This window comes from Eriocheir sinensis, chromosome 40 (genome assembly GCF_024679095.1).
Source record: "Eriocheir sinensis breed Jianghai 21 chromosome 40, ASM2467909v1, whole genome shotgun sequence".
Classification (NCBI taxonomy): domain Eukaryota; kingdom Metazoa; phylum Arthropoda; class Malacostraca; order Decapoda; family Varunidae; genus Eriocheir; species Eriocheir sinensis.
In genome coordinates this window covers 15514930-15529685 of record NC_066548.1, presented here as the reverse complement: position 1 = coordinate 15529685, position 14756 = coordinate 15514930, and the positions used below count along the sequence as shown (strand labels likewise).

Genomic DNA, 14756 nt, shown 5'->3' with positions numbered 1-14756 from the left:
TGGATTTGGAAAAAGCTTATGACAGAGTCAATTGGATTGCATTGTGGGATGTTTTAAAGATTTATGGTGTGGGAGGAAAACTGCTTAGTGCAATAAAGTCTTTCTATGAAGATGCATCTGCATGTGTCAAAATTACTGGAGAAACAAGTGACCGTTTTGAGATAAAAGTGGGCTTAGGACAGGGGTGTGTCATGTCACCATGGTTATTCAATATTTATATGGATGGTGTTATTAGAGAAATGACGGGCAAAGTTGGAGATGTTGGAGTAAGAGTGTTCGATGGGGGAAGGAAGTGGGTACTGAATTCGATACTGTTTGCTGATGACACGGTGCTCATTGCAGAAAATGAAAGTGACCTACAAGTGAAACGTGGGCCTGGAATAAAAGTCAGAGGTCTAGAGTGCAGGCAGTGGAAATGAGTTATTTGAGGAGTGCTTGTGGTGTGAGTAGAATGGACGGAATGAGTAATGAAAGTGTGTACGAGCGTTTTGGAATGTGTCAAAGGGATGAAGGGAAGAAGTGTGGAGTGGTGGAAGAAGTGAAGCGACAGACTTTAAACTGGTTTGGCCACATGGAGCGAATGGAGGGTGTATGTGAGTGAGATAGAGGGAGGGAATGCAAGAGGACAACCTCCAGTGAAATGGAGGGATAGGGTGCAAGAGTACGTTAGGGAGAGGGGGGAAAGATCTTTGAGAATCTTTGAGCAGGCAAGGAGGGAGAGTCTGGATAGAGAAAGTTGGAAGCTCTTCTGCCATGGCCATCCCCTGGTGGGAGCTCCTAGGAGCAGGTGTCGATGAAATGATGATGATGATGGAGTGGCTGGAGTGATGGCTTCACCATGCAGCGGTGGTGCACTCTATAGTACCTCTATGTAATTTGTAGTTGCCAGATAGCAGGTGACTGAGTTGCCTATAATAGTATAGGGATGGAGGATCGGTTTGTTGAATATAGTAATTGTAACGACAGCGTTATGAATGTCAAAGAGAGATATTTAGAAATGGTGATAAATCAAAATAATAGGAGTCTACTCAGTTACGGCTATCAATGTATTTATATAAAAAAAAATTGTGACTTTCTCCCTCTCCTTATACAATATCTTATTTATTTTCCTCTATTTTAGGTCTAATTTGATGATGTTAATAAGATATTGATGTTGGGAAACATTTATTTATCAAAGAAAAAACTATATTTAACACAAAAATATGCATTAAAACACAAAAAAATAACATTTTAGTTGGAGAGCGCGGGACATACTCAGCTTTACTTGGATGACTCATTGGCAAAGAATCCGGCAAGCTGTCAGGCCTTCTCTATATCGAGACAGCAATGGTAAGGGCCTGAATTGATGATCTCATTGTACAGTACTTAAGAGACATGGGAAGGGCACCTGAGTAGTTTGTGTGCTATTTTCAAAAAGCTTGTTCAAGCTAATTTTTACCATAAATCTAAAAAATGTGACTTCACCCAGCCTACACTCACATGCATTATTATCAGTGTGGGAATGGGAGGCATAAGGCATATTGAGACAAAGGTGCTCAAAATAACTGAGTTTCATGACCAATGACTCATCAAAAACTTTGCACAGATGGCTGCTCCTCTCACTGTTCTCTTGAGCATGGATGGCCAGTTGAATAGTCAGAAGTGTTAGATTTTCATGGGGCTGAGGGCAACCTAAACTTCAGCTCCAGTCATTTGTCATGTGTTTCAGTGCCACAAATGTGGGAATTGGAGGAGTGCTGTGTCAAGAATTAGAGGGGACACTACTTTTAGTGGCATGCATGCCTCAGAAACTTCTCCATTTCAGACAAAATACAGAGTTGTAAAGAAGGAGGCCCTAGCAGTGTCCCTACACCTCATAAAGTCTCAAGTGTACCTAAACATTAAAAAATGAATTTTGGTATATAGTGACCACAACCTTCTGCAGCATGGAATGGAAGAATGCCAGCTCAGGTAGGTGGGCTCTGATTTTACAAGACTAGCCAACTGAGACCAGACCCATTAGGGGTAGGGGATAATGGAGTCAAAAATGCACTTTTCCAAGAGTTAAGGCAAGAAAACGAGGAAAGGATAATATCATGTTTCATGTAATATTCACCTTTTCCTCTTTTTTATTTCAGGAGTGAGGGGAGAGATAAATGAGAGCCAAAGTAGGAAAGTTAAACTGAAGGCTGAAAGTGAGATACACAGCAGTCAGTGGTGACAGGCCTATTTGCAGATGTATAATGTTGTTAGCAGAAAGTAACTTGATGCTGCAGAAGATTGTGGATGAATTTGACAGGGTGTGTATGAGGAGAAAGTTGAAAATGAATTTTGGCAAAGGTTATGGTATTAAAGAAGGAAAGAGAGCAGATTATTGATTTTACAAATCCATACAAAGTTTGGTAAGAGAGCAGGCAAGAGTGTAAGGTCTGGTTGTAAGAAGAGAGGATGGAGGAAGTGATTAAATTTAAGTAGATAGAAACAGCTCCAAGGGAGAGGTGAGGGAGAAAGAAGTGAAAGTCTGACAGATAACAGGCACAGCTGAGAATTGTGAAAAATGTGAGCTTAGGGGTAAAGAAGAGTATATGTATATGAAATGGCATTATTCTCCCAATTCTGTCATATGCATCAAAGATATGGATCTGCAATGTAGCACAGTGATGAACTATATGAGAGGTGCATGTGGTGTATCAGAATGAGATAGAGAAAGTAATGAAGGTATGTATTTTGAAGGTATGTTGAGGTATATAGCTGGGATCACATGGAGATGAGGTGTCCAGTAAAGAGGTGGTAAGATGTGGAGTACAGTGCTGAGAGAAAGGAGAGTGAGGTGGTTTGGGCACATGAAGAGGAGAGAGTGAGGTGAGGCATTGGGGAAATCTGTTGGGGTGGAGTTGTCAGGTCACTGCCCACCAGAAAGGCCAAGGAAGACATGGAGACAGTGTACTGAAGAGGATTTGGCAGTACTGGGCATTGGAAAGGTTGGGGCAATTGACATAAATAGTTGGAACCATATCATTAACCATCTAACCTCATAAGATATTTCGTGAAGATCTGACTGTGAATGGATAATGAGATGATAATAATGCAATAAGCAGTGGGACAGTCTAGACAAAGAGGTTGTCCAATCCCAAAACTTAAGTGAGTTTAATGCTAAATTTGACCATCTGAGAATTAGATATGAGACCCCACAAATGTAGCTTGTTTCCTGTATATCACAACTAGGTATATACATGGTAAATACACACACACACACACACACACAGACATACATGAATACGTAAAATCCTGTAAAAACATGCTACCACTGCTTGACACAACAGTAATTCACTACAGAGTTCTCTCAGTTCTCAATAGCAATCTGAAACACCTCATGCTCTGACCCCCTTGTGGTTAGTCAACAACACTATTCATGCACACCAAGCCTGCCATCACAGGTTTCAAAATCTTGATCTTCATATTAAAAAAATGCAGGAGTATTTTCACATTCTCTTCAAACTGTGAAATTTGTAAGACAAAATTTGCACTGTGTATTCATACCCAGAAAATATATATGCACATTCTGAATTAAAAAAGGCAATTTATATAACTCATTTGTTTTTTTTGGAGGGTATCATTTAAACAATTACTGACACAAAAAACAAGAAACTCCATTTGTTGTCTTCTACTTTAAGTGGACGACATGCAGTTTATATTATGTATTTACTTTGCTAAAATTTCCCACTTTTATGCATTTTCTCTCTGCATCATAAATTTTGATTTGTGTACTCATCAAAAAGCAGGTATGATGTCAACACCAAACTTTCATCTACCCAGACACCTACAGGGCTGGTGTTGGTGTGCAAGTAACAGACAATTAAGCAAGGGGATCCTAAGAGTGAGTTTTCTATAAAGCATGTTCTCCTATGCCCCACACAAACTATCAAAAACATCATGTAAGGGAGAACAGCCTTGACTGTGAGCTAGTATAGGTTTATTTCCAGCAAAATAATACTTGCTGTTTCTGGGTTGAAGCGCTGAGCATAGTCCTGAAGAGATTACATATCAGAAATGAGGAGTTACTATACTTAAAACTTGTCTCTAAACATCCTTACACTTATAACACAACTTATAGTACTTGTAAAATACAAACTCTAAATCCTTAAAACTAATACTTACAAAAATACAATCTTAATAACATATGGTGCTGCATATTCTTATAAGTTTAAGTAAAGGCTCTCAGTCTTACAGTATTGTACACTAAAGAGGTATCAAGTCTTAAGCTATATACTGCCAATATACTTTAAATAGAAAGGAAAAGGCAGACAAACTACATCTTCACAGAAAGCAGCATTAACCAATATTAGTAGAAGTGATATTCAAAACACACTTAAATGAAACTATATACACAATAACATAAATTGATACTTTAATAATATATTTATATATAAGTAGAGATTCATGAATGTTGGACAATATCCTCTTACCCTTTATGGCATAAGACTCGGCAACAATTCTAAGGGAGCGGGTCGGCAGACTCTTCTCAGTAAGTTGGTCAAGGCCAGCAGCTGAAAGGCGGCCCAGAGCCCCTTCATAGTCCCCCATGGCATACTCCAGTTTAGACAGCAGCAGCAGAGCATCCAGGGACACCTCCAGCTGCAACAATAAGTAATATATCACAAGAATGTTTATTCCTTTTTATGATCAACAAAAGAGATGGTCAGTGATAAAATGATGCCATATTTATTTTATAGTCAAGGTAAGGTACATAATATTAATTCAGCAATGCTCAACTGCAATTAATATTTTGTTTTATTTATATCTTCATTGCCATTACTTTTTATATATATATATATATATATATATATATATATATATATATATATATATATATATATATATATATATATATATATATATATATATATATATATATATATCCCATATCTCAATTTTTTTTTTATATGAAATTCATTTTTCATGTTATTTTTTTACAGAATTACTCTAATTCTATTAACAAATAGCAATGATATATAATATGAAACACAAATCTGTGTATTACGGTTGTTACGGAGACTCCCGCAACCGCTAACTACGCTCGAGGTGTAGAGTTCGCACCGGGGTTTAGCAGCCACAGTTTCCCTACTACGTTCGACCACCAATGTGAAGTTAACCCGACGTATCATCCAAGATGGAGGGTGAACGGGAGTTAGTCACATCCAAGAGGGCATACAAGCCGCCAAGGCTCGCCCCCACGTTCCTGTTGAGAGCATAGTATCCACTGTTCCTGTTTTCCTCTTTGCAGCACCATCCCTTTTAACCATCTTTCTGAGGGACATTGTTAAAGCACAAAGAACTCACACTGTAGTGCTGAAAACATGACACGAGCACACGGATACTATTTCTACGAGTTTACAACGCGAACTGAGACTATACAGAGCCGTCAACTGGCGGTCAAGAATTACCCCAGACCGAGCAAGAATTATCCCAAATTCTTACAAAATTCTTGCGTTTCTTGTTCTGGCACATCAGATTTTTCAAGAATTCCCCCCAATTCTTGCCAAAAATTGGGGGTCCTCATAAAGCTTCTTGGCGGGGCTGGGTACGGCCACTGTCTTGCTGACCGCACCTCCATAGGCCTATGGTGATGACCATTTCCTGAGCTTCCTGTGGGTAAACCAGGCAGGTGGGGATGGATATAGAGTTCATAAGGTTACTGTTGTGTTACTGTTACACCACAGACCATTTCAGAGCATCACTCTAGGATAAGTAAGAACTTCCCGGTATGAAAACATCATTGTCATCGTTAGAAACAAGAAAGTGAAACAATGCCATTTGTAAATATTTTGTAGAGAAAAGGGCCATTTTAAGAAACTCCGTCACATGCAATGACGCAACTACTGAAATACTCCTAATGAACTGTAGATCCTGTAACTATGACTAAATTAACACCTGTTGTCCTTGATAAGTGACAAAATGAGTAATAGTGTTGGTTCATCCAATCATATGGACAAGATAGAGCACTCCGGCGGATTACGGGAGGGAGGTGAAAAACAGTCTCATGAATGGCGGGGTCGTTCAAGAAGGCCATATACGTATTGCCAGATAACGACTTAGAGTTGCAAACTTGGCACCCTTTCCTTAAAATACAGAATGCCATATGTTCTGTATTTGCCTGTCTGAATGGTTAAGCAGATAATATTCAGTATTTTAAAACTGTAGTGAGCGCATTTTTCGGTGAACCAAAAAACCACTCCATGAAATTGTTTGTCAAGGGTTGTCCTGAAATACGTGTAAAATACGCGTTGTAACGTCTCTCCCCCCTTCCTCTTCCCTTCACCAACAGCAGGCAACAGCTGTCAGTCATGGCAGGCCAGAGAAATTTTAGGGTTGTCATCTGTTCCTTAAAATATGGATTTGTTATATTGGAAAGTGGGATTATTTTTTTTAGATCAAGGTGGCAGCCCTAACTGAGACTCTATTCCCATTCTTTTCTGCTCTGAGCACTCTTGTCTTGCGGCGAACAAAGGTAACCCACACTCACGTCTTCGACTTGTACAAAGAGACACGCCAGTCCTTGTCGAAAGACCAACTTGGTCGGCTAGGCTGTCTTAAGCTGATAAAATCAGTCAATCGGCATCCTCCCCTCCCCTTCACAAGCCATCACCCAGCAAGGGTTTGTGGTCCCTACTCGAAGGGATGTAAATTTCTGACCTTGATGGCCTCCATATAGCATGTGTCCACACCCGGGGGTGGCAACAAATGGAAAAATAAAAAATGGAACAGGATGCTTGTATACTAAGTCACCGCTCATAAACCAAGGCATTTTTTGTGGGATAATTTTGTTCATAAATTAAAACACTGTATAAACTAAGGCACTTCGTATATATATATATATATATATATATATATATATATATATATATATATATATATATATATATATATATATATATATATATATATATATATATATATATATATATATATATATATATATATATATATATATATATATATATATATATATATATATATATATATATATATATATATATATATATATATATATATATATATATATATATATATATATATATATATATATATATATATATATATATATATATATATATATATATATATATATATATATATATATATATATATATATATATATATATATATATATATATATATATATAGATATAACCGCTAATCCACTAACTTTCAGCTGATTAGCGTTTTCACTAACTTTGCAAACAGTTAGTGGACCAATTAGCTTCCGCTAAACGTAGTTCCTCCTCTGCTAACTTTAAATCCACAAAAAAATCATACAGGTTAGTTCTTGTATTGTGTATGTTGAATTTAATTTGTTTATTTGTGTACATCTTTATCATAATCTTATTTTGCCATGCTATACCTTTCTGGAAACCTCTATGTCTAAGCTACAACATATTGAATCTCAGGTCATTAGGTCTGTTTCTGAGGGTTTTAGAGCCAAATACTAAACCGAAGCTAAATCCATATATAAAAAGGTTAGCGGTTAGTGTTAGCTACCACTATTTTCTTTAACAGATTACGTGTTTAGCATAAGTGAAGCTAACTTTTTAGTTAGTGGATTACCAGTTAGCGAAGCTAACTTTTCGGTTAGCGGTACCCACCACTGTGTATATATATATATATATATATATATATATATATATATATATATATATATATATATATATATATATATATATATATATATATTTTTATATATTTATTTTTTTTTTTTTTTTTTACTCGCTATACTGCACTATAGTACACTACATAGGCAAATTAAGCCCACTTGTTGCACAATAAATGTAATACATCATGCTATTCACAAAGCCTTTTCAGTTGGAAATAACTCTTCCATGCATTCTTCCAACAAATGTCCACATGAAAAAAAAAAAATTTTTTTTGTTCAGTTTGTTAAAAAGTTGAAATAATGAATATTTATAATTGTTATGTTCTTAGTTATTAGGAGATTAATATACCTGAGACAACAGGCTAAACCTATAGCACTATGCTGTGTAATCACAATATACTTTCTGGCAGAGTAAAATTTTATTCAGGCAAAGTTTCAAAGTAACTAAAATGGGACATTATACTTATTTTAAAATGTGTGAAGGAATGAGCACTACAAACTAGATTAACTATAAAAATCATAATAGTGTGCAAAGTTATTGATGTAACTAAGTTCATAAAAGAAATACATATTATTATTCTATTTACTATTATTCTATTTATTATTTGAAGGCTCTAAGATTATGAAAGTTTGCAAGAGCATAGAAAAATGTAGTACATACATGTGAGACAGGAAGCAGGAAGGCCAGGAAAGAGAAATATAATGCAAAAATTTATATTTGATTCAATTAAATTATTATTCCCAGTATCCCACCCTATTATTCAAAACTAATTACCACTATACTTGCCAGTGAGTAAGACCTTTTTTCCCCCCAAAAAAAAGAATAAGAAAATTGCTCTGCATCTTCAGAACATGTATTGCAGATCAGAGACTGAGCACATATGGTGTGAGGGGTTTAGCTAGGGTGTCAAATGAGCTACAGTTGTATAATAAGCCCACCAACTGTGTTCTGCTGCTGTGCTTAAAGTTAGCCCCCATTTACCACCACTGGTAAGTTATTTGAAACAGTGCTCCTATTAATTGATGAAATATGGTACAAAGAAACCTTTTTACCATAAAGCTGAGGCACCATATGAATGGGGTAAGCAATATTTTTTAGATATCCTACAAAATGCATTTGAAGTTTTTGAAACTTTAAACACCAATATTTTTGTTATTGTTAGATCAAGAGGCTTTATATTGATGCTTGCATCAAAGTGCATATGATCAAAGTAATAAAATAGAAAAATCATTAATCCATTAATGTTATTATCAAAAAGTAAATGAAGTCCAAAGCATGAATTTATCATTATTTAAATGTTTTACATCATCAAAAATCAAAATGGGGTGGTAATGGACAGGTAATAGTTTGCTATGGTAGTCACAAGATAACAGACAGGTAATTCTTGGTAATTATTATGGTATACAGCACTCACCAAATATAAGCAGCACCTTTTTCAAGGTGCCACATATTTATGGCAAAAATACAATGATGGTCTTGTGGGTGAAAGATTTTAGACAGACGTGTGCAGTGGCTACATGATGTTATTACATTCATTAGATGTCAGCAGCCAGCTCAAGGGTGGGCGCCATTCACCTCCTGGCTGTCATAGCGATCAGTGATATGCCATTTCTTGCTCCATGAGCATGCCTTGTTTTTCACACTTAAGCTGGTATTTCACGGGAACGATTTTGCTCGGGACCCAGACCTCTGGGCGGTAACTTTCGCTGAGCTGCTGCGGGAACATGACATGCACTAATCACATGGGGATGCTACATTTGATGGGCATTGGGCAATCTTGGTCTTGGTCTTGACTTTCAAGGACCGTACACCTACTTTCATGTAGAAATAGATGTTGATTAATTTCTGTCAGTCATATTATGTTTTAATATAGTTATTTTTACACAGAAAAACAAAAATGCATTTACAAAAAATACACACCTCACCCTTCCTCCCTCCTTTCCTCACCTCACCTGGATGAATGAGATGAATGTAAGAGTTGCTCAGTTGTTACAAGTACGACTGGAGGTTTACATGTAATGTTAAACAGTTTTAAAGACAGGGAAGGCAGAAGGTGAATGAATAACAAGTGCTCACAAGTAGTATAGCAAAAACATTGGATGGCAAAAGACTTAATCAGAACCTAACTAGGAATAAATAAGATGTATGCAAAGTCCCTATCAATATTCAAAGTAGTATAAAAAAAGGAGAGAGAGAGAGAGAGAGAGAGAGAGAGAGATGAGAGAGCGAGTTTGAGGCTGATGACGTAATTGAGGTGGGAGGAGCATAAGAACCAGCCTGCGAATCAGGGTGAAGTGAGGCGCCCGGGCTAGCATGAGCGGGCTGCCTGAGAACCAGAAAATAGCTCCAGCCTGGTCCACTCCAATACCCCCTATGGTCAAGGAGCAGAGTCCCATCTGTCAGCATTTGCTTACGGACAGGGCCTGCTCAACCAAAATTGTTCCCATGAAATACCCACTTTATGTATTAGTGGTGATTGTGGTATTACGTATATTGTTATTATGGCACCTACTAAGGAACTTAGCAGAGGTGGCTGAGTGGTAGCGTGCTGGGCCCACATTCACCGCGTGATGGACGACGCGAGTTCGAATCCCCACGCTACCACCTCGGATTCTTCAGTCACCGCCGAGTGGCTTAAAATTACCCACATACTGTTCTGAAGACCACCCATCAACCCAGACTCTAGAGGAAACCGTCCAAGTGAATCAAGAAGGAGTTCCTGGGTGCAGCATGAGCCAAGAGAAGATGGCGCCACTATAAACACTTGCCTGCGCCATGACGGGCTGGGGCCGACTACCATCCAGGCCCCTCAAGAGCCTACCGGCGCTACAGGCGTACACGTAAAAAAAAAAAAAAAAAAAAAAAAAAAAAAAAAAAAAAACATTGCTCAGATCATTGCTTTAAAGGAGGCAGACCACCAAATTAAGGAAAGAAGAGTTGGTGGGTGTCAATCAATCTGTAGGGGCATACGCCAGGGGGTGTGTCACCTCACTCACCCCATGATGCAAAGCCCATAAGTTCCTAAAAAGCAAGTCTCCATGCATGCCTCCTTCCAGTGACATCTCAAGTAATGGACGGCTTACTCTTTTGATTTTGCGGCGCTCTTGTCATTAAGCCGCGAATTTTGGAAAATCAACCACTTTGGTGCGAATCGCCATAACTCCCTTATTACTGGGCTACAGAAAAGTTTTAAGTATCAATCGACGGCAAAATGAAAGGGCAACATTTTTTAATTAGTGAACAGGCTCGAAAACTGACTTGAAAGGGTAAAAAATTTAATAAATTCGCAAAAAAAGACTGGAAAAAAACTATTTTTGAGTTACCAACCTTGAAACCCGCTCATTTTTTGGAGAATTTCAAAAGACTTATGTAACAAATGATTTAGCCCTGCCAATGTGCTATCCAATATGGTGCATAACATTTCCCTACTCCCAGTAGTTTCGTCACTAAAGTTCGAAACGTAAACCTTGTCGAGGGCGATTTTGACAAACTCAAACACTTTGTCGTTTTTGTCTAGTGTGGTCTTGCTATTGCCTCTAGAAGGCTGTAATTTGGCATGTAGCCCCTCCTGGCAATGTAGTTTGACCAACTCAAAGAATTTTTTGATAGCTCGATTCCAAATTCATCGTCGAGCCGTCACAAAATAGCCTGTTTTTCGGCCCTTTTGCCGCGATTTGGACACGTCCTAGTTTTTTGCCAATAATTGTTTAAATTTATTTAATGCTTTCCAATTTTTTTCTGATTATTAATCTGTAATAAAAGAGCTTTCATTTGCCACCAAGCACGCCTTCCTAGCTTCAGTAGTTTTCGCTCGAGCTCGACCAGAATTCGCTACAAACATTCGTGGAATCTGACTCATTTCACGCGCCGCGACGAAAAACCTTCCTGACACCACAAAAATTAATATATCTACATAACAATTCATACATGAATGCTTCAATATGTTGACTATCTTGTATTAAAACCATTTTAACCCTCTCGCGCACGATGACGCGTTTCGCGTCATCAAAGGATAAAAGGTCCTGGCACACGATGACGCGAAACGCGTCATAAAAGTTTAAAAAATTGATTAAAAATTAAGTTTTTGGTGAAACTGCGTTAAATTTGGAAGAGTCATTTGTTGGGATAAGTTTCTTAATGGTAACATATGACAACCTTTCTAAGGAGCGTAGATGAGGAGCTTTGAGCGAGTATTATTTGTTAGCCTACTCTGACAGGAAAGGAAAATAATACAGTTTTCTCGGTGTAACTCTGGAACTAATAGGCATGTGAGAATTTTGAGGATACCATAAGAATCCTCACTAAATTCCGCTTAGAAATATATATTCGGCTAAAAAAGTTGGCCCACAAAATTTCAAGCTAGCGAGTGGGGAAGCGTTGGTACTTCGGATTTATTGTCTACAATACTCTATATGGAGACTTGAAACGAGTTTGTATTGCTTATATATTATATTTTCCTCTATTTTTATTTAGGCATGTTCTAGTACAAGTCTTTATGAAGCCACTGATACCAAATTTATTGGGGTACGATGTATCTGTGAGGGTAAAATACGTCCGGGAATGTAGAGTATCGCGGCGGCAAAAAAAGGCCGGTCGGGCCTGAGAAATGTATGATCAGTGGAACAGAAACTTATTGGAAACTTATGGTGCACGAGAGGATTAAGATATCTATATAAAAAGTTACTATTTTTATATAATCCTTTCACTATATAAATCAACCTATATTAAGCAATGATGGCCGCAAATTAAGGCCGCACAAATGGCGAGGGCGCAAATGGTGAATGCGCAAATGGTGAGGTTTTACTGAAGTTCTATTATGAACCTCTCCCATATAACTGTTGTCCTATCAAACAATTTGTAATCACTTGTTGAAAGTTCATGTATTGCCTACACTTAGGTGAAACTTTTATGCTCATGTTGTCTATGTTTACAGATTGTGAGTGACTATGGTGCAATTAACTGTCTGTAGAAATAAGTTATCAGGGTAGAGCACATGGAACAAGATGAAAATTATTGCATGTCCTATTATGTGAGCAGAGGTAATGTGATGGCAAGTAAAGTGTGTGTGTCAAATTTAATGCAGTGATTGATATAAAAAAAAAAAAAAAAAAAAAAAAAAACTGAGGTCATAAGCTGAAAATAAGTGCATAAAAAATGTGTAACCTATATATGTTGATTTTGAAGGAGTAACTGTAAGATGTGGAGGGCGAGAGAATAGACAGATGACAGAGTTTCTATAATGAAAACTCTTCATAGAAATGTGTATATATTTTAATGGGCAAGGCACCCATATCAGAAAATAGGAAGGTAGAGACTCTTCTGCCTACAAAGAGATGTGCTTGAAGAGGTTAAAATGAGAATATAGCATTGGTAGAAAAAATGTAAAGAGCAAATATATGATGAATTTGGTAGAAATATATCAGCAAAATATCTCGACAATAAAATTCTCTTTTGGAAAAGTTAAAATAAAAAAGGGAAAAGAAAGAGTGACACTTGCAGCATAAAGAGGGGTTATGGGGCGCTTCTGAAAAGGAATGAGATTAAGGAGATAACAACAAGGGGTGTGGATTGTGCAGTGGCAAAATTGGTTGAATAGGTGAAGTGTGGTGCTGAGGTAATTCAAACATGACAAGAATCAATGAGGACAACTTTGTGAAAAGAGTATATCTATGTGGGCAAGATTGAGGGAGGTTTTACAAGACCACCAATGAAATGGATTAATACAGTATACGAGTATTGAAGAGAGGGAAAGAGTTAACAGGCAAGGGATTGAGTGTGCAGAGAGGGAGTGCTGGAACAGGAAAAATTGGCTAAGCCCTTGAAATGTTCCTGTGAGGGAGCAGGGGATTGGATATAAATAAACAGATAGATTAAGGAGGTATGGAGGAGCCATTTCGAATCTGTATTGAATAAGAATGGAATAGGGCATAAAGTGACCAGTATAGGAGTTTAGTGTTAGATGGCCATATCCTATGCCCTTGTTGTATAGTGTAGTTGGCACACCTAGCAGCCACTCTGTCAGACCAGGTTCGATCCTGGCCTGGGCAGTCAGAATGCAGCCCACCCAGCATATAGCCTCCCATTCAGGCTGGTTGATAAATAGGTACCTGGAGAAACCTGGGAAAGGTGAATTGTAACTCAGATGCCACATTTGTCCTGTGTCCCAGGGTAATAAAACATATGTGATAATTAATCCATCAAACAAATAAATGGAGTGCTTTCAACAGCATGAGCCTCAGCCTTACTTTCATGGGATTTGCACACTACAGTGTTCCTTGTAAAAATCAACAGTCCTAACGACCCAAAGCATTTTTTTTCATGAAAGCAATACATCCTTGCTAGAAATGCATGTGCTGTATTAAGGAAGAAATTGTCATGGGAAGACATAATATGCACAAAACCCAAATTCAATGGGTCTCCAAATGTCTTGGCTGTTTTGCCCAGAGAGCATGAATGTGATACTGTGAGCATGTACATGCCATCAAACACCAAGTGAAAAAGCCTGCAGGACACCAGTACATTAAAAAATCATTACTTTTGTATTTGAGGAAATAGTTTCAACAACTGGGTCCCTATGGTGCATATACTTGCATATCCTGACCACCCATACAAAAAAAAATGCAGGGTCTTCATAGAACACTCAGGGGAGGCTTTATTTTTTTTCAGTAAAGGAAGAAGCCCAGGGAGGATATCATATTAAATGCAGCTTATGTGTTTGTGGGCCATGATATGACTGAGTATATAAATAAAAATCTAGGAAATAAACAGTAACATTAATGCTTTAATAATTAAATAATAAGTAACACATTAAAGAAAATTTTTTTAGATGTACTGAGAAAGTTGCAAAAAGGTTTAAGAAGTATCTGAGAGAGCTTCATTAATGCTGATGTTAGTAATTTAAAATAAAGCTGATAGTGCCAATACCAATACAATGTTATGTATATACATCCCTGTGAATGAAACAGGTAAAACATTCAAGCACTTGTTATATCAACACAGAGCTATGTTTTATCTCAGTTACAGATGTGAGTTCAACTACATCTACGACACCTTACTTTCCTGAAAAGTTGACATGTGTGTTTGACGGCACTGATTTACTGAATTACATAAAATCATGAGTTGGAG

The 14756-nt window shown here is 37.5% G+C and overlaps 1 protein-coding gene across 4 annotated transcripts in view; it reads right to left on the bottom strand.

Moving 5' to 3' along the window:
* The window catches only part of LOC127009404 (tetratricopeptide repeat protein 7B-like), a 208800-nt gene that overhangs the window by 179100 nt on the left and 14944 nt on the right, over positions 1-14756 (bottom strand). For 2 of the 4 annotated variants that reach the window (XM_050882481.1, XM_050882484.1), the window contains exons 3-4: positions 4446-4614; positions 3978-4007 (exon numbers count right to left, since the gene is read on the bottom strand). In XM_050882481.1, the coding sequence (XP_050738438.1) occupies positions 3978-4007; positions 4446-4614 (199 nt within the window). Of the gene's footprint in view, positions 1-3977; positions 4008-4445; positions 4615-8291; positions 8449-14756 lie in introns of those variants that run through there. The other 2 variants (XM_050882485.1, XM_050882482.1) reach the window with 2 other exon arrangements.